The sequence below is a fragment of the Lithobates pipiens genome, unplaced genomic scaffold, assembly GCF_037356315.1.
Source record: "Lithobates pipiens isolate NorthernLeopardFrog02 unplaced genomic scaffold, aLitPip1_a1.2 Scaffold_3, whole genome shotgun sequence".
NCBI lineage: Eukaryota > Metazoa > Chordata > Amphibia > Anura > Ranidae > Lithobates > Lithobates pipiens.
In genome coordinates, this window is record NW_027507790.1 from 79,883,969 (window position 1) to 79,903,174 (window position 19,206).

General features: G+C 40.0%; 1 protein-coding gene across 4 annotated transcripts in view; it reads left to right on the forward strand.

Annotated features, from left to right (window-relative positions):
• Nucleotides 1-19,206, forward strand: part of CCDC62 (coiled-coil domain containing 62) — a 33,915-nt gene that overhangs the window by 9,937 nt on the left and 4,772 nt on the right. For 2 of the 4 annotated variants that reach the window (XM_077461866.1, XM_077461869.1), the window contains 7 exons: nucleotides 588-754; nucleotides 2,972-3,073; nucleotides 3,165-3,336; nucleotides 5,727-5,828; nucleotides 7,926-8,014; nucleotides 11,106-11,191; nucleotides 14,397-14,547. In XM_077461866.1, coding sequence (XP_077317992.1) covers nucleotides 588-754; nucleotides 2,972-3,073; nucleotides 3,165-3,336; nucleotides 5,727-5,828; nucleotides 7,926-8,014; nucleotides 11,106-11,191; nucleotides 14,397-14,547 — 869 coding nt within the window. The remainder of the gene's footprint in view (nucleotides 1-587; nucleotides 755-2,971; nucleotides 3,074-3,164; nucleotides 3,337-5,726; nucleotides 5,829-7,925; nucleotides 8,015-11,105; nucleotides 11,192-14,396; nucleotides 14,548-19,206) is intronic. The other 2 variants (XR_013263875.1, XM_077461867.1) reach the window with 2 other exon arrangements.

The following is a 19,206-nucleotide window of genomic DNA, read 5'->3' on the forward strand; positions in this document are numbered from 1 at the left end:
TTAGGTCTTGTGTAGACGAAGTGCTCAGAAGCTCCTATCTGCTGAGGTGTAAAATACCAAACATTTTCTGGCACCTAGGGATGTTGTGTACAGCCGCCAGTACAAGTCAGTGGTTGTACATGGCCGTACTTGGGTAAACGCCAATGGCTTCTGCGCTTACACACACACACATCTCCCCAAACAAGCCTCGGACTGCATTTTAAAATGACGGTTATTTTTAAAATCATCTGTTTAGACTATGAGGAAATAGTATGGAGAAATGCACAGTAAACTGTGATGTTTTGCTTTCATTATGAAGTTCTGTAAATGTGTTAAAGGAATGCGTTTAGAACTAGTTTGGCGTCGGTGCTACTGATGATATGATAATATTTACCCTAATTGTTGTAGTTTTTTTTTTTCTCTTGTAACTTCTGCATACTTTTACTAAGTAAAACTTAGAATAGTAATGTATAGCCCATGTCGGGGTCTACATTAGAGGCTCCACCATTTCACATGCTCCAAACTAATTTTAGACATTGAGGGTTTTAATTGCTAGAAAATTGCATGTTGATGGAAGCAGTAATGAAATAAGTATGTTTAATTATTAGGTGATCTGCAGAAAAGGAACAACATAATCAAATCATTAACCAAAAGGATAAATGTTCTGGATGGTCAACACCAGGATCGCAGGACAAACTTGGAAAACACCCAGGAGCAACTTCAAGAGATTTCTCTCGTAGCAACAGAAGCCAAAAATCATTGCCAGGACTTGGAGGTAAATATTTGGCATGTAAAGAGAAACAATCCTTGTGCTGCTGCAGAAGAAAACCTTTATGCTCAGCAGATCTATAAATCAAGTACCATAGGGTAGGACCATATAGCCAACTAAAATATCTTTAGTAATATAGCTAGGCAACTCAAAGACATAAGACTTATTTAACCATATAGATCAGTGATGGCGAACCTTGGCACCCCAGATGTTTTGGAACTACATTTCCCATGATGCTCCACTACACTGCAGAGAGCTAGAGCATCATGGGAAATGTAGTTCCAAAACATCTGGGGTGCCAAGGTTCGCCATCACTGCTATAGGTAAAAAGCCGGCAGCTCGATCTTGCAATTAATTTATTAATTCAGGTATAGTACAAAATACAGGGCTTACATCTTTCAGTGTGTGGCCTTAATCAAAATGATGCTTATGATTAAGGCTACACACCAAAAACACGTAAGCCCTGTATTTATTTTTTTTTTTTTTTGCACCACACCTGGATATATTGTCAGGAACCATAAACCAGATGGAGACAGATAGTGTAGTTAAAATTGCACCTTTAATCACATGGCAAAAATAACACCGTTCAGGAACGTAGTCAAAAACCAAAGCCAGGGTTTTGATGCCAGAGAGAGTAATCGGACAAGCCAGGTCAGGAAATAAGAGGTCAGCAAAATGAGGAGCAAAAATCAGGAACGGGAATCTGAGGGAAGTCAGCAAGGCCAAGTCATACATAGGAAGGAATACACTGGAGATCATAGACCACACAAGGGCAAGGAGGAAATTAACTAAGCTGTTTTAAATAGCAAAGAGGGTCTGGATGTAGGCTGGACAAATAAGGCAGGTTAATGGTAACCAGGTGGATCACTGTGGTAACAATGAGTGGCTGGTAATTAACCGACAGCTGAGCAGCTTCTGAGCACTGAAAGAAAAGAGCTGCTTGATAAGTAGCAGGACCGAGCACTGACATGGATTCATTCATTGTGGAAGATCAAGCTGCCGGCTTTCTTTTACCTGTATGGTTAAATGTTTCATGTCCATGGGTTGCCTAGCTGTATTAATAAAGATATTTTAGTTGGCTATATGGTCTCACCCTGTGGTGCTTCTTGGTTTGTATATCCGCTGAGCATTTTCCTTTGCAGCAGCACAAGGATTGTTTCTCTTTATATGTTTGGGTGTTAGAAGGACACTACAAGCCAGTGCATCGACTGCTCACCGCCTCGGGGAATTACAAGAGGTGTTTTTCTACTAGATTTAATATTAACCATATATTGGGTTATAATCAAATTACTTGTGCAATTTAGAACATTTGCTCTGATCACTATTGTCCCATCCCAGAGAAAAATGGGGGGACCTTTTTTTTTAATTTTTTTAATTTTATTTTATTTATTTATTTATTTATTTATTTTGTCCTGTTTATCTGCAATGATGACACAAATAGCTGAGCCAATTGTTCACTATTATGGCAAAGCCAGATGCGGGACAGAGATGCAGATCCTGCCTGCGTGAGGAGTGCCCTTTTTTTGTTTTGGCATCTTGGATAGATGTATGAAGCACTGTTTACATCTAAGTTACCACGTAACGCAAACGTATTGTTAGGAAAACAACCCCTTTCATACAAGTGATAAAGATTTTTTTTTTTTAAATTGACCTTTTATGCAAACGCTTATCCTCACTATTTTATAGCTGTGCCTGAAATTATTCTGGGTTGTTGGTTTTGGAGATCAGTGTTTTCTAAAGAAAATTAGATAAAATTGTGCTGCTTGGACCTTAGAACATACTTCTCCACTCCTGTCTACATTGATCTGCCCTGCCTTCAGTTGACACCAGTTGCCCCAAAGTACTGTAGCTGAATGCGTGGATTGAAAGTGGTCAACAGCAGCAAACTGGCAATCGGTTTAGACCCATTCAGGATACCTATACCCCCATGTCCCTATTTCTAGTGATCCATTTCTGGTTGTCCTTAGCAACCGGTTTGTCAGTGTAGCATGGCTCTTGGGTTTAGCGATGTTTTTTCCTTTGGTATTTCTGCTCTTGCCTGCTCACTAGAAAATTAATCAGATAACATCTCCATCCAATTGGCAGGGAGTTGATCCAGGAAGTTTTAGACTGAACATAAAAAAAAAAATGGTGTAATTTCCACAAATGTACCCTTTTTATTATTATTATTATTATTATTATTATTATTATTATTATTTTTATTTATTTATTTTTTCTTTTTAGGAAAAAAATCGACGCTTGAGCGACTCAGTCTTGAAGTTGTCAGCACAAGTTGGGCAACTACAGGCCCAAGAAGAAGAGCTTTCTACTTTATTAAAATTGAAGGTACGTGTGTATAACAATTCTCCATACATATATACACACACACACACTATCGCCAAATATTAATGTGGTGTTCTGTCCCTGTCTGTTGCAGGATAAAGACATCACAGAAGCAACTGAACACATTGGAGAGTTTACATCTCGGTTTAGGGATTTAGAGGCAGAATTGTGCAAGACCAGACATAGGGAAACTACGCTTAGGAGGGAAGCAAAGGATCTTGCTTCCAAGCTAAAAGGGCTAAAGACTGAAGTTTATAAGCTAAAAGGCAAATATTTTCTATTTGTTATACAAATTATTTTTGTACCTTGTGTACCTACAATGGGTAACAAATCTCTTTTAACCGCTTCCCGCCCGCCTTATAGCCGAATGACGGCTATAGAGCAGGCGCTTTCGTCCGGGAGGCCGTCCCTGGACATCCTCCTGTTTACTTCGGCAATGCGCGCCGCCGCGGGCGCGCATCCGGGAAATTTTGTGTTTGCCGTGTCCCCCGGAGACAGGCAAACACAGATCACTGTAAACGGCCAATCACAGCGGCCATTTATAGCGCGATCGGAGTGTCCAATGTGAGATGATCTCATATGTAAACATATGAGATCATCTCTCAGCGCCGCTCTCCCTCCTCACACAGACAGCGTGTGAGAGGGGAGAGATGAATGGCTGCAGTGGCCGTAAGTGAAAAAAAGTGCCACCTGTTGGTGCCATCTGTCATCAGTGCCACGTGTCATCAGTGCCACATATTAGTGCCATTTGTCATCAGTGCCACCTGTCAGTGTCACGTGCCATCTGTTGTCAGTGTCATGCGTCATAGTTGCCACGTATTAGTGCCATCTGTCATCGGTGCCATCTGTCATCGATGCCATCTGTCATCGGTGCCATCTGTCATCAGTGCCACGTGTCATCAGTGCCACGTGTCATCATTGCCACGTATCAGTGCCATCTGTCATTGTCCTGGTGCTCCAGGGCCTTCAAAAGTGTAATAGGTAGTCAACAAGTTAGATGTGTAATTTATGCTCCTAGAACACCTGATGGCGCTCCCTGCATGTTGGGCCTCTCTATGTGGCCAGGCTGTGAAAGTCCCACACATGTGGTATTGTAATACTCAGGAGGAGTAGCAGAATTTTTTTGGTGGTGTCATTTGTGGTATACACATGCCACGTGAGAGAAATAACCTATTACAATGACAATTTTGTTTTAAAAAAAATTAAAAAAAATAATCTTAATTTTGCAAAGAATTGTGGGAAAAAAATGACAACATCAAAAAGCTCACAATTCCTCTTACTAAATACCTTGGAATGTCTACTTTCCAAAAAGGGGTCATTTGGGGGGTATTTGTACTTTCCTGACTTGTTCGGGTCACAAGAAGTGAGATAGGCCACCAGTACATCAGATGTGATCAATTTTGTATGATTCGCACCACAGCTTGTAGACTCTCTAACTTTCACAAAGACCAAATAATATCCACTAATTTGGGTTATTTTTACCAAAGATATGTAGCAGTATAAATTGTGGCCAAAATTTATGAAGAAAAATTAATAATTTGCATAATTTTGTCACAGAAACAAAGAAATATGCGTTTTTTTTTTCCAAATTTTCGGTCTTTTTTCATTTATAGCGCAAAAAATAAAAACCCCAGAGGTGATCAAATACCACCAAAAGAAAGCTCTATTTGTGGGAAAAAAAGGACAAAAAATTCATTTGGGTACAGTGTTGCATGACTGAGTAATTGTCATTCAAAGTGTGAGCGCACCGAAAGCTGAAAATTGGTCTGGGCAGGAAGGGTGTTTAAGTGCCCAGTAAGCAAGTGGTTAAGCTCTTTTTTTTATTTTTTATTTTTTTTGTATATTACCCCCCTACATTTCATCTAATACATTTTCCTTGGGGAAAAAACCCGCTTTTTTTAAGAAATCAGGGTGCTGTACTTTGTGCAGATGGTGCCAAAGAAAAAAATAGTCTGAGGTTGGGCAAATACAGTAGCCCCTCACTGCCCGCCACACATCAGCGCTCTTCTGCCCTCACAGTGCGGGCCTCTTCAATGTCAAGGTGCGGCGGGGAGCAGAGAGATTAATCATCTCTCACTACCCGCCCCACAGCTCCACTCTCCTGCACTCACTAAATGGAACAGTGCTGCCAGCCTGACAACAATGCACGTTTGGTGGCATTGGCTGGCATGGCAAGTGACAATCCACATCTAGTGGCAAGTGATGTGACAATATGCAAATTGTGGCAAGTGACAATCTGCAAATGCTGGCAAGTGACGTGACAATCTGCAAATGGTAGCAGGTGACAGTGGCAAGTTAAAAATCTGCATCTGGTGACAGTGGCAAGTGACATGCTGCATCTGACAGCAGGAGCTGTGGCAAGTGACACGCCCAGGGCTCCCACTGATTCTGCATTATGGTGAGTTTAACCACTTCATTATATATTAGAATGTAACAGTAGAAACAATGCTCTCCGATCACCCTGGCACAATTTCAACCATGGTGCCATGATGATTGAAACGCCAAGATCAGCCTTTGCCATCACACCACCTCCACCTTTACCTATCGGCACCCATGTGCATTGAATGTTGTCATGTATGAATAAAGTTCACTGCAGTTTTTTTGAATTTGTGAACTGTCTTCCCCATGTAAAAATAATCATACTTGTCCATTTAAGATGACCTTTGCCAGAAGACACTGGAAAACAATGAGCAAAGGGAAGATATCATCCGCCTAAAACAGGAAAGTGCCTACATACAGGCTGAACTGGTCTTTGCAGGTCAGTGAATTTCTTTCTTCAAATAAAAAGTAACAAAGAATAACCATTTTAATCATTTGTGAGCCTCTTCCATCATTACGTTCATTTCATCACCAATTCCAAAGCTCACTTATACCAATACTGCTGATCATGAATTGCAATTAGCATAAACAAACAGTTCACCCAGAGCTGTTATTTTAGTTTTCAGGGGATGCTGGAGAGTTAAATCACCAAATAATTCCTAAGGAACTCTGTTAATAACTTCTTAACATTTAAGTAGAGCTTTTCTCTGCATAGGCATAACACGTTAACTTGAGTTGAGTTCCAAACCTTGCACATGTTTTCGCAGAAGTCTACGAACATCTTAACGTGGCACCGTCCTTAAAGGCTAGCTAAACCTAAAAAAAATGCACTATATTGCAGCTTAAAGTCTTTACGTGCAATGTCTGCATTTTTTTTCTTCTTCCTTCCAAACTTGACTTGCATACACACAGTCTCACAAAGTTGTTGGAAAATCCGATCGGTGGCATTGAACACATACGACAGGACTATAAAGAGGCCCGTAGCCAATAGCTTTCGTCTTGTAATTTTATTCTGAGCATGCGTGGCACTTTGTCCATCGGAATTGTCTACACACGATCGGAATTTAAATGATTGGATTTTGTTGTCAGAAAATGTTAGATCCTGCTCTCAAACTTTTTGTGTGTCGGAAATTCCGACGGAAAAAGTCAGATGGAGCCCACACACGATTGGATTTTCCGACAACGAGATCCGATCGCACATTTTCCATCGGAAAGTCCGACCGTGTGTACTAGGCATAACAGTCTCATCTTCCCAGACTGACAATGCTGTCCAAAGGTGTGTCTGTTGCTCCTTCATCCAGAACGGGCACTCTTAATACAGGAGGATCACCAGGTAAAAACTGAGGGGGGGGGGGGGAACAAAAAAACAAAAAACAAATGCAGCCACCACACAAAGGACTAGTGAGCTGCAATATATCACATTTGTGGCTTTGGGTATTTTAGATGCACTTTAATGTTCAAGTTTATTGAGCCAAAGATTTACTTTGTTTGTCCCAGATGTCAGCATTAATTAGCTATCGGGAACACACTCGTGTTAACATTTTACCTCAAGTGTGGTAGAGTACAGCAAGGCCTAAGATCCATTGGCTTGTTCTTGTATTATTATTTTATTTATATATTATTTTTTTTTTTTACATTGTAAATATCAGTGCAGGTAGCATTCAAATGCAAAGGGTACACCTCACATCACCCTGAAGTCAAGTAACTGTTGGGCCTCTTGCAGATGGACATAATAATTTTACTGTGAAAATATATTCTAAATATATAGTCATGCTAATGGTGTGCAAAATATCATAACTTAAATAATAACCAATGAAAGTGCAAAGTGCTTCAGAAATGTTCAGGTGTACCACGACACCCCCTCCTGTGTCCCCACTCACCGAATCACTTCAGGCTTAATAGTGATGTCCAGGAATGGCGGGTTTGTCATCAGATCATCAGTTGAAACTTCCTTGAAAAGGTTCTCAGCCAGACAAACGGGTACCCAACATTAAAAAAGGAATGGACTGATAGTGAAGTACCGCTAAAAATGGATTTATTGCACAAGTAAATGGATACTTACAAAAGTAAGATAAAAACGGGCATAAACATGGTGCTGTGAATGCAAAATCTGATGCCAAACCCACCATTCCTGGCCATCACTCTTAAGCCTGAAGTGACCCCTAGACTGAAAAGCTGGGAGTTGTGATTCGGTGAGTGGGGACACAGGAGAGGGTGTTGCGGTACACCTCAAAATTTCTGAAGCACTTTGCACTTATGGATCAGAGCACTTTAGTCATTTTATCTGGACTCTTATGTTCGTTATTTTCACTTATATTGTATATATTTGCATAATTTATTGATGTTTCTACTCCAGATCTTGTTGATAGATCCTGATCAAAATGTTCCATAAAGACATGGCATGTAGATGTGCGCGTCGTTTAGGAGATATTTACTGTACCAGCTTGTGATTATGCCACCGGCGTATGAATGTTTTCATGAATATTTAATCACTGGAATTGATGTTTACAATGACCACCAATGGTTCTTGTTATAGCTGAAAGAGAAAAGCGAAAAGATCAACTTCTTCAATTGGCAAAATCAAAACAAGACAGAGCAGACATAGAGCTACAAAACCTGCGGCAGGTAAGGATCATGGATCACGTACAGATCACTTCTTTTCTAATCACAAACCGATTTTATTTTCATAATCCTTTTCATCAGCAGTTTATTTGGTAGAGTTACCTCTAAGTCCATTCAGTCATCTGTTTGCTTTTTAAACATTTCTTGACCATCTGTCTCCAGATATCAGTTATATAGCTTATAAATTGTACCTGGCAGTGATTAGGGAGAGCAGGTGTCTGGAAACCATCTGCTGTGGGTGCTGAGGACCCAGTATTTTATTACTTAATATCACATAGATCAATGTTGAGTAAGCCTTTTGCAGCCATTCAAAAGTCGTGTTTATCTGAATATTATTTACCTCACTGTTCTTTCCGTCTACATAAGGTACAGTCACCTTCCTATGCCTTTAAAGGAAACCTGTTCTATGAGAAAAATGGAGGTCGTCTTTCTAAGTTCACGTTCTGAAAATGCTAGCTGCCTGTCTCACACTGGCCCTCTAATTTCTGTACTGTGTTAATAACTGACTTGGAATATGCATACAAATGAGGATTTGACTTTTTGATTCAGTAGCAGGCCCCATACATATCTTATTACAGACCTACTTCAAATACCTATACATTCTTCAGATCATTTGCCTCGTACCATCTGAGGACCCTGAACTATGAGCTCAAGATTTATACAGCTCCTTGGACTTGAAATTAAATAACTCTTCCTTATGCCTATTCCAATACATTAGCTAATGGTGGCTTTGCAGTTTTGACTATTATTTATTTTTGAATTCTTTACAAAAAAAAAAAACACCTAGACAAAAAACACATATACAAAGAATACAAATGGAACATCCCTCAAGAAAAATCTACAGCAAGGCAAAAACATAACGTTCAGCAAACATCCAACATTGCCTAAGGGGCCTACATAATACTGCAATTACTAAAACTATAACCTAGCTCAATACTGGACTCATATGGGCTAACTACGGTCACCAAATTGAATTTTACATTTTTAATGCCACGTGCACACGATCTGACTTTCCGGCAGACTGGGAATATGTCGGACAATTGGATCGTGTGTTGGCTCCAGCAGACTTTTTTTTTTTTTTTTCTTTTTTTCTTTTTTTCTTTCCCCCAAAAGTCAGACAGACCTAGAAATAAAACATGTTTCAAGTCTGTCTGACGGACTAAAAATCTGGAAAACCGTTCGTCTGTGTGGTAGTCTGACGGACCAAATATGACGCAAGGGCAGCTACTGGCTATTGAACTTCCTTGTTTACGTCATCATGTTCAAAACGAACGTTTCGTTCATAAAGTCCGTCGGACCTCCACCAAAAGTCTGTCGGGAAGACGGCCGGACCTAGTCCATCAAAGTCCGGTCGTGTGTATGCGGCATTAGACAGAAGATATGTCGCTAATTGCCAATGCATTTGATAGGATCAAAAACTAATCGGATGTGCTCGGATGATGTGGGGAGGTCCACATTACGGCAATTTGTCTTTGAGCCACAAATAGGGCACACATAACAGTAATCTGTTTTTGGTGGCTTATACATTGAAAAGACAATATAGTCCAGTAGATATACAAAAGGATCCACTGGATGATCCACACCTAAAATGATATAAGTGTGTCCACAACCTCCGGCCAGTACATGTGGAGTTTTGAGAAACATCCTAATAAGTGTATCGGGGACCCAGAATTGACACATCTAGAACAAGCCGAATCGGCTCCTAAGCCAATAGCACACAAATTCTGGGGTCCTATAGATTTTATGCAAAATAAAAATGAGTTGGTCAGTACGAAGGAGAGATGGACACAGGGAAGTACCCTAAGAATCTCTTATGCCGCGTACACACGATCGTAATTTCGACCAGCAAAAAACCGATGAGAGCTTTTCATCGGAAAATGCGACCGTGTGTATGCTCCATGGGAATTTAGCTGGCCAGCAAAAATTTTAGTATGTTCTCAAATTTTCCGACGGAAAAACTTTCTATTGGAAATTCCGATCGTGTGTATGCAATTCCGATGAGCAAAAACTTGCGTATGCACAGATTCAACTACGAGATGGAAGCTATTGGGTATTGAACTTCCTTTTTCTAGTCCCGTCGTACGTCACCGCGTTCTTGGCGGTCGGAATTTGGTGTGACCGTGTATATGCAAGACAGCTTGAGCAACATTCCGCCGGGAAAACCATCAGAGCTTTTTCCGACCAAAATTCCGATCGTGTGTACACGCCATTACTAAGCATTGTTAGAAATGGGGCCCAATATCCTTTTCCCGCTTTACCCTGGCGGACAAATGGAAATTTATGAAACATGCTCTGTAATAGAGCCGTGTAGGTACCGGAGATGAGACCCTTAGTGAATGTTGCTTGAATTGCTCTATCCAACACTGGGACCAAGTAGAAGCAAACGGGAAGAAGAAAATGGAATGTATAAAGTGTGGTGCAGCTACAAAAAAACTGATAAAACCACAGCTGCTCAAAGGATTTAAGTGAACCCTTCTCATATAGCTGTGAGAGAGTAAGAACTCTCATTAATTCCCACCGCCGAAAGCCCTGCAGGGCCGATAACGCGGGGAGCCTGTCATTACCCCAAATAGAGGTATATTTAGTGAGGGAAGAAGCCCCTAATACCACCTTGAGTCGCACACCTCGAGCAACAGCACAATAGTGGGTGTGCTGGAAAAAACAACCCCCCCTGATATCCCCTCCAGGGCAAGCAGTGGTGGGCATCCCTAAAACACAAGAGAAACCTAAGCGATATGAGACAGTACTTGAGGCCTCAGCATCCCACTGTGCAATTTGCTGCAAGATAATAAATTCTCTGATTTGGGACCGCTAAACCCCCAGCCTCCTGCATGTACTGTAGAGCAGTTTGACAGTTGAATGACAAGGGGCTGGGCTTAATCCCATCTTACAGAGAAGATATGACCCCAACAGATGCAAATGAACTGACCTAGGGCTTGCATTTTTTTTTTTTTTTTTTACCAGAACTGTTGACTTACACATTTTGTACCTGACAGTTTCACTTAAAATGTTAAATGGAAGCAGAAATGCAATTGCTTGTGTAAAGCATACTTGCTTTTATATTGGCTACATATGGATTTTCATCTTGTAATAGATTTACACGAAGCAGCACCATGATTTACAATTTCTTCATCTGAATTTGGAATCCAATGATAAAACGCAGACAGACGCAGATGCCAGGTACGTAATAATACCCCTTAGTTATACACCATAACAATTGTGCTCAGTCCAGCTCAGCTTCTGTAAATGGGCAAAGTAAGTGGGTCCGGTATGAGTACGCTCCTCTCGCACTGCACTATAGTTAGTACTTTCATTCACTAATGACTAGATGTAGAACATTTAAAATTTAGTCAAAGATACCCTGTCTCCAACATACTGTAAACTTTCTGGTGCATAGCAGGCATTAAAGACTTGCTACAGTGTCTGACACAAACCAAAATAAATGCAATATCAAGTATTTGCCAATATAGATAACTATAACAATTTGTGAAAAAAATTAACTGTAATAGTATTGTCTGGCTGTTGTTTGGTACTTCCAGGCACTGACCCAGAACAAAGATAAAGCATGTGACACAGAGTGAAATCAGAATACCGGATCTGCATATTTGTTCAGGTTATTGACTATGAAAGTACTGATGCCAAAGGACCACTATGACCTTCAGGCAACTAGAACATTTTTACAAGGAAATCAGCTATAGAAGCATACAGGTTTTGGGGAGGCGAGGGGTTGGCTTTAAATTTATTTATCTATAAATGTATTTGCAGAAGCTTGTGGGAAAAATCCATAGCGTCCTATTTGCAGTACATATTCAAAGCAGCAGATATGTGTGGTGCTGGATTTAACCTGGCAAAATGTACAAAGAGGAGAGAGTTTGTTTCCTGCATACTTCAATTGTACTTAATTGTTAGATAGAGGTACAATGGGTTAGTTTTCTTTAAAAAAAAAAAAAATGAATAATAGTAATGTAGGTTGGCTTAGTTGAACACACGACTTTGAATGCTTATGGTCAATAGTGTACCTTTGCCAAAAAACTGTCTTTTATTCAAGGATAGTTAACACATGAAGCCATTTATTATCACAGTTTTTTGGCTCCTTTTAAAATCATAATAATAACAGAAATCTCCCAAATGGTTCTGATAAAAGTTTACATACCCTGGAATGTTTGGCCTTGGCACAGACACAGAAGGTGACACACACACAAGTTAAAATGGCTATTAAAATTTAATTTCCCAGATTTGTGGCTTTTTAAATCGCAATCAGTGTCTGTGTATAGTCAATTAAGTTGTTACCTCTCACATGGATGCACTAAGCAGGCTATTTACTAAGCCATGGGGAGCAGAAAAGAACAGTAAAAATAACTGCATAACAAGGTAATGAAACTTTACAAAGATGGAAAAGGATATAAAAAGATAACCAAAGCCTTGAATATGCCAGTCAGTACGGTACAATCATTTAATAAGAAGTGGAAAATTTGGGGATCTCTTGATACCAAGCCAAGGTCAGGTAGATGAAGAAAATATTTCAGCCACAACTGCCACAGGAATTGTTCGGGATACAAATTAAAAATACAAGCTGCTCTGGAAAAAGATTGTGTGGTTGCTTTGAAGGAGCATAATACGATGATACTTGAACAAAAAAGAGCTGCATTGTCAAGTTGCCAGAAAGAAGCCTTTACCGCACAAGTTACACAAAAAAAGCTTGGTTACAATATGCCCAACAACACCTTGACATACCTCATTGGGGTTTTTTGTGGCATTGATGCAGTAAAGGCTTCCTTCTGACAGCTTAACCATGCAGCTCTTTTTTTTTTTTTTTTTTTTTTTTTTAAGTATCATTGAATTGTGCTCCTTTTTAAAAACAACCACACCGTCTTTTTGGAGAGCAGCCTGTATTTCTCCTGAGGTTACCTGTGGGTTTTTCTTTGTATCCTGGGCAATTCTTCTGCCAGTTGTGGCTGAAATCTTTCTTGATCTACTTTGGCTTGGTATCAAAAGATCCCCGAATTTTCCACCACCTTAATAAGGGATTAAACAGTACTGACTGGCATATTCAAGGCTTGGGTATCTTTTTATATTCTTTTCCATCTTTCTAAAGTTCCATTACTTTGTTACTCAGGTCTTTTGACTGTTCTTTTCTACCTCCTCATGTCCCAGTGCCTAGCCTGCTTAGGGCATCCAAGTGAGAGCTATCAAACTCATTGACTATTTATACGCAGACACTAATTGTGATTTTAAAAGCCCCAAATGTGAGAAATGAACCTTAAATTGCCATTTTTAACCTGTTTGTGCCACCTTCTGTGTCTGTACAAAGGCCAACCATTCCAGGGTATGTAAACTTTTTATCGGGGCCATTTGAGTGATTTCTGTTTTATCATTATGATTTAAAAAGGATCCAACCATCTGTGATAATTACCTCACGTGATCACTATCCATAAAAGACAGTTTTTTTTTTTTTTTTTTTTGTCATGATCATCTCTTCAATATGCATGATGAAATTTCACAATTTCTGCCAGGGTATGCAAACTTTTGAGCTCAACTGTATATACAACACATGTCTGTGTGTGTGTGTCTGTGTGTGTGTGTGTGTGTGTGTGTGTGTGTGTGTGTGTGTATATATGCAATGGGGTTGATTTACTAAAGGCAAATATACTGTGCACTGCAAGGGCACTTGCTCCAGGGCTTAGTAAATTAGGTAAAGCGCCACTTTGCAAAGAATACACAATCGCATGCAAGGAGAATAAAAAAATAGCACATTTGCTTGTACATGATTGGATGATAGAAATCGGCAGAGCTTCCCCTCTGATCTAGACCAAATGCACTTGAAGTGCACAGTATATTTGCCTTTAGTAAATCGACGTGTGTGTGTGTGTGTGTGATATATAATTTCCTGGCCATATGTCGCCACACAATGGGTTAATGCCATTGTGTGTTGACATAAGGAAAGTAAAATTACGGTAAGTATCTGATAACAATTTTCAGTTTTTTTTACCTGGCCTTGCCTCACGTCAGCATGCAGTGGTATTAACCCATTTTGTGCGTATGTGAGGCAAGGCCAGCAAAGAAAAGTTACAGTAAGTATCTGATAAGAATTTTCCAATTATATTTAATATTGTTATTTTTTTCAAAGTCAGTAGTTTAAGATTCAGGAACCTTTTTTATGCTGATGTTTTTTAGAATTAATTTTTGATAGTTGGTACATCGGGTAAGCTACACACTTAAAATGTGATGCAGCTTCTATTGTGTTTTTATGCCTGTAGTCATTTCTGGACAGTTCAGAAAAAAGCTTTGACTGATTTTAAGGAAAATGTAAGCTAGTATTGGCTTTGTATTTAGTTTGTCTTCTAAGAATATTGTGGACATGACACTACCATTTTTCTTCCCCAAGCAGTGGTTCATTGAACCTCAGTTCTTTGGTTTCTGATGAAAGAGAGGAGTTCATTGGAAGCCCTCAAAGCCTCCATTCCAACTTCTTATCAGACCTAAAGGCTCCATTGATGCAGTCAAGCCTAAAAGACTCAGGACCTTTGAAATGGCAAGTCAGTATTTTGGAGTGTGCATTAAATATCATCGATTTGTTGAAATTCTCCAAAATGTTAAAAATGCAGATTAAGGATGTATTCACATGTATGTTCTTTTCTTTGATGCGTTTCCATGTACATAAAAGGAACTGCATTAAAACTGATGCCACTACATTTGTTAAGGCAAATGTCGATATGCATCAAATTGCAGCATAATGCATGTCAACAGATCACAACCCATAAAACACCGCAGAGCTCTCATCTTGCTTTCACATGGGTCTTTGCTCTATGACAGCAGGTGTAGCTGGATATCCCTTTGCCCAAAGCTACCTGCATACAACAGTGACTTTGACAGTAAGGGTCACTTCCTTTGTTGGGTCTCACTAGACTCTAGACATCATGCATTAGACCCAGGGTAGGTATTTTGGTAATGGTGGGTTCTTTTTAATCAATTTCAGTCATATTCGCAATAAAAAACTGGTTGAAATTGCTACTTGTATGGCCAGGTTAATTAAAAGTACTTTTTTTTTTTTCTCTCTTCAGGAGGTAGGTGTTTATTGGTCAGACAGTACAATATATCATCAACGTATTTTGTGGTATCAAAGCGGCCACTTCATCAGGACAGGTGTAAGAACACCTTAGACTGGGTTCACGCTGTCTTTGGCCGCGGCTTGCAGCAGGGGTCCGGTGTGTCCCTGTTCCCTTTTTCAGGAATGACTCGGGCCTGCAATTTTGCCTGAATTTGGACCTGAAACGGAGCCAAAGATGCATAGGACCCTTCTGCAGTCTGCTCCGCGATCGTCCCGGAGATATGTGAATCGGCTCCAATGAGAGCCAGGCACACTCTCCTGTCACAATCTCCTGTCATGCGAATTGGATGCTGAGAAACCCGCATCCAATTTGCATCCGTGTGAACCCAGCCTTATGCCGCGTACACACGAGCGGACTGTATGGCATACTTAGTTCGTCATACAATCCGACAGACAGTCCGTCGTACTTTCCACTGAACGGACTTGACCACACACGGATGCACAAACAGTCCGTCGAAAGCTTGCGCGATGACGTGTACAGCACGTACAACGGGACTAGAAATAGGAAGTCCAATACACAGCAAAGCACCCTTCCGCCGTGTAAATCCTTTCTGGGCATGCGCCATTCTTAGTCCGTCGAGCTAGCATACTGACGAGCGGATTGTCCGCTGAAACCAAAGTACCACCAAAGTACGACGGACAGAATTTCGAAAAATCCGAAATTCTTAGTACGCCAGACTGCACGCTGAAAAAGTCCGCTGAAGCCCACACACGAGCGGACTGTCCGCTGAAATGTGTTTCGACGGACTAAGTACGCCATACAGTCCATCCGTGTGTACGCGGCATTAGGCTTCATGTACATGGGACGTTTTTCCAACCTCTCCTGAACGATTTAACGTGACAGATAGTAACCCACATTTAAAGCGTCCGTTCTGCCGCGTTTGTATTTTAGAAGCGTTTTAAAGAAAAAAATTATTTTTTTTAAATAGCCAAAAATTAAACATCTGTAAATGAAACTCAGCTGTGAGTTACCAGGTTTAGCCGTGTTTAAGAAGTGTTTAGTGCTTGAAATGCCTCTAAACTCAGCTTCTGAACCCATTTTTTTGCTTTCCAAAAAAAAGCCTCTAAACTGTCTAGAAACGACTATAAATGAATGACCCTGTGTACATGTACTGATAAGATAACACAGAGGAGAGTTCAGGAGCAACTGCTCCTAAATGTCCGTTTACCAGCATCCGTGTACATGAGGCTTAGGGGTGCAGAGCTTGTGTGCACAGCTGCAGCCTAATACTGCCTGCTATTTGGCGCCAATTCATGCACAGTGGGATAGGGATAATTCACTCTCAGCGCATTTTCCAGATTCCAAATTTGCTTCATCAGACTTAAGCCTTATACACACTATCAGATTTTCTGCTGATTTTTGTCTTGAGACCAAAACCATGTACTGCAAGGGCCTGCCTGATTGCATACAAATTGAAACTCCTAAGGTTTGACCTCATGTGGTTTTTGGTAAATCGGCAGAAAATCTGATGTGAAAATCATAGTGTGTATGGGGCTTCAGAGGGGCTTCAGAGGAAGATATGTCAAAAATACATCCCACAAGTCATCCTTTGGACTTAAACCTACCCTGTGTATGGGGAAAGCCACAAACAAGTCCCTGAATACCATCCTCCTTTTTTTTTTTTTTTATAATATTTTAGTGGTCACTCTCCAGCACCAATAGCCACATGGACAACTGTATTTTGTAATTTTAACAAACTAGGTAACAGCCGTGAAAGCAATACTCTACTAATCAATGTTTGATCCTATAATGGAATATAGCTGATTTCAACCTTTTTTGATACACTTTGATGAGATTATTTTACATTTAGGTGATCAGTTTGACATGTATATCTAATAAATGTAAAAAAAAGTCCCTTTTTTAATGAGTGGATACTAAAGCCAAAGAAAAGACTATCAGATTTTCTTCAGCAGTCAGAGTTGATAGATTAGAAGTCAGGAAGTTGCTACTGATAGTGCCCGATTTAACGACATAAATATAGATTCTGTATATCACAAATGATTGAAGTATGCAGCATTTTCCTACTTGCATGTGTTATTTGTATGCAATTGGTTATTTTCTCTAAAAATCACTTTATTTTTTATTTTTATCTGTTTTGTTGGTAAAAGCCTGTTAAAGATTATGCCAGGGTTTTCCGTCCTTATGCCGCGTACACACGATCAAATTGTCCAGTGTACTTAGTCCGCCGGACCGCATTTCACCAAACAGTCCGATCGTGTGTGGGCTTCAGCAGACTTTTTCAGTGTAAAGTCCGGCGGACTTAGAAAGTAGTTTTGCAGCCCAATCTTTCCGCCGGACTTGGGTTTCAGCGGACAATACGTTCGTGAGTATGCTAGTCCGGCGGACTAAGAATGATGCATGCTCAGAATCAAGTTCAAAAAGAAAGCTATTGGCTACTGGCTATTGAACTTACTTTTTCTTGTTCCGTCGTACGTGCTGTACGTCATCGCGCTAGCAATCGCCGGACTTTCCGTGTGTCCGTGGGTGGCCAAGTCCGTTCGGTAGAAAGTCCGCCGGACTATCCACCGGATTGTTTGCCAGACTAAGTACGCCGGACAGTTCGATCATGTGTACGTGGCATTAGCGTGACTCTGACGCTAAAATAAGAATAGCCAACAATGTGCTCCCTGCAAAGAAAATATTTATTACTGGCCTCTCCTGTTTCCCACATGGCCAATTGCTGCCATATTATAGAGAAGTCACTGCTGGAAGAATCCTTTTAAATCTGACACTTCGGGGATCACCAACCATGTACTGTGGTTCCTCCAGCCAGCCCCTACATCACTACAGGACACCATAGTAATGTAGGAGACTTCAGTAGGATCCATAGCACTCAATTGCTAAAAGGACACTAGCTTCTATTTGGCATTGATAGTGAAGTGTCTCAGGAAGTGGAGCTACTAAAGTGATGCAATAAAATACAGGTTTTATTAGAAATAAAAAAGATTAAACGACTAGTTTAGATTCCGTAGTACTAGTATGTATAAACTAGATTATGCAAAGTGGCAGACTTTGTACCCATAAAGAATCCTGATGGCGAGCTTTCCTATAATGTCTCCGTGGTGTTTATGTGGTTGCACGTGCTTCCCAGCCATCTGTTGATGGCACTGCACTTTTATGCATACGGCAAGTTGCCTTGACCTTGTTTATCCTTGTAATGCCCTGTAATTTGTGTGCTATAAACAAATGAGGACTCGCAGCTTGCGGAACATTACGAATGGCACATTGCTAGCAGATAACTATCTGTGTGTCATGGTCTACTTTACTATATTGTCCGTCATGTAGTTTATTGTTAATAATTTACCTCCTTTGTTTACTTGGTTGCCAAATTCATGATATGATCATGCAAAATCAAACCACTGAATTATTCCAGATAGGGACCTAATGTGTGTATGCAGGTATGTTTTCTACAATCGTTAACTAAAGTTTCATAGGTACTTTTCAGATTAAAGAGGAATGAAGACCATAGAAATAGTTTATAATAACCCATAAATAAACTGATAGTTTCATAGTTCTGACGAGTAAAGGACATTTACAATGGAAAGATTTTTTTTTTCTTTAAATAAATGGAACTGCAGCATAAGAGAGTGCTGTATCCTGCAGACAGACCAACTACATTTATTTTTGTTCAAGAAATATTAAACATAGGCTAGGATAAGGTTTTTTGCCTTCCTCTGGATTGACTGTGATTTCTATTTTATCTTTTTTCTATTAGTTGAATCAAATGGACACCTTCTTCATCTTCTTCTTCATCTTCATCTTCATCTTCATCTTCTTCATCTTCTTCATCTTCTTCATCTTCTTCATCTTCTTCTTCTTCTTCATCTTCATCTTCTTCATCTTCATCTTCATCTTCTTCTTCTTCTTCTTCTTCTTCTTCATCTTCTTCTTCTTCTTCTTCTTCTTCTTCATCTTCATCTTCATCTTCATCTTCATCTTCATCTTCATCTTCATCTTCTTCATCTTCATCTTCATCTTCTTCATCTTCATCTTCTTCTTCATTTTTACCTGACTATTAGGCCACTTTTTTCTTCTTTTTCAAATAAAAAAAAAAAAATACACTTTAACTCCTGCAGCTGATGTTGA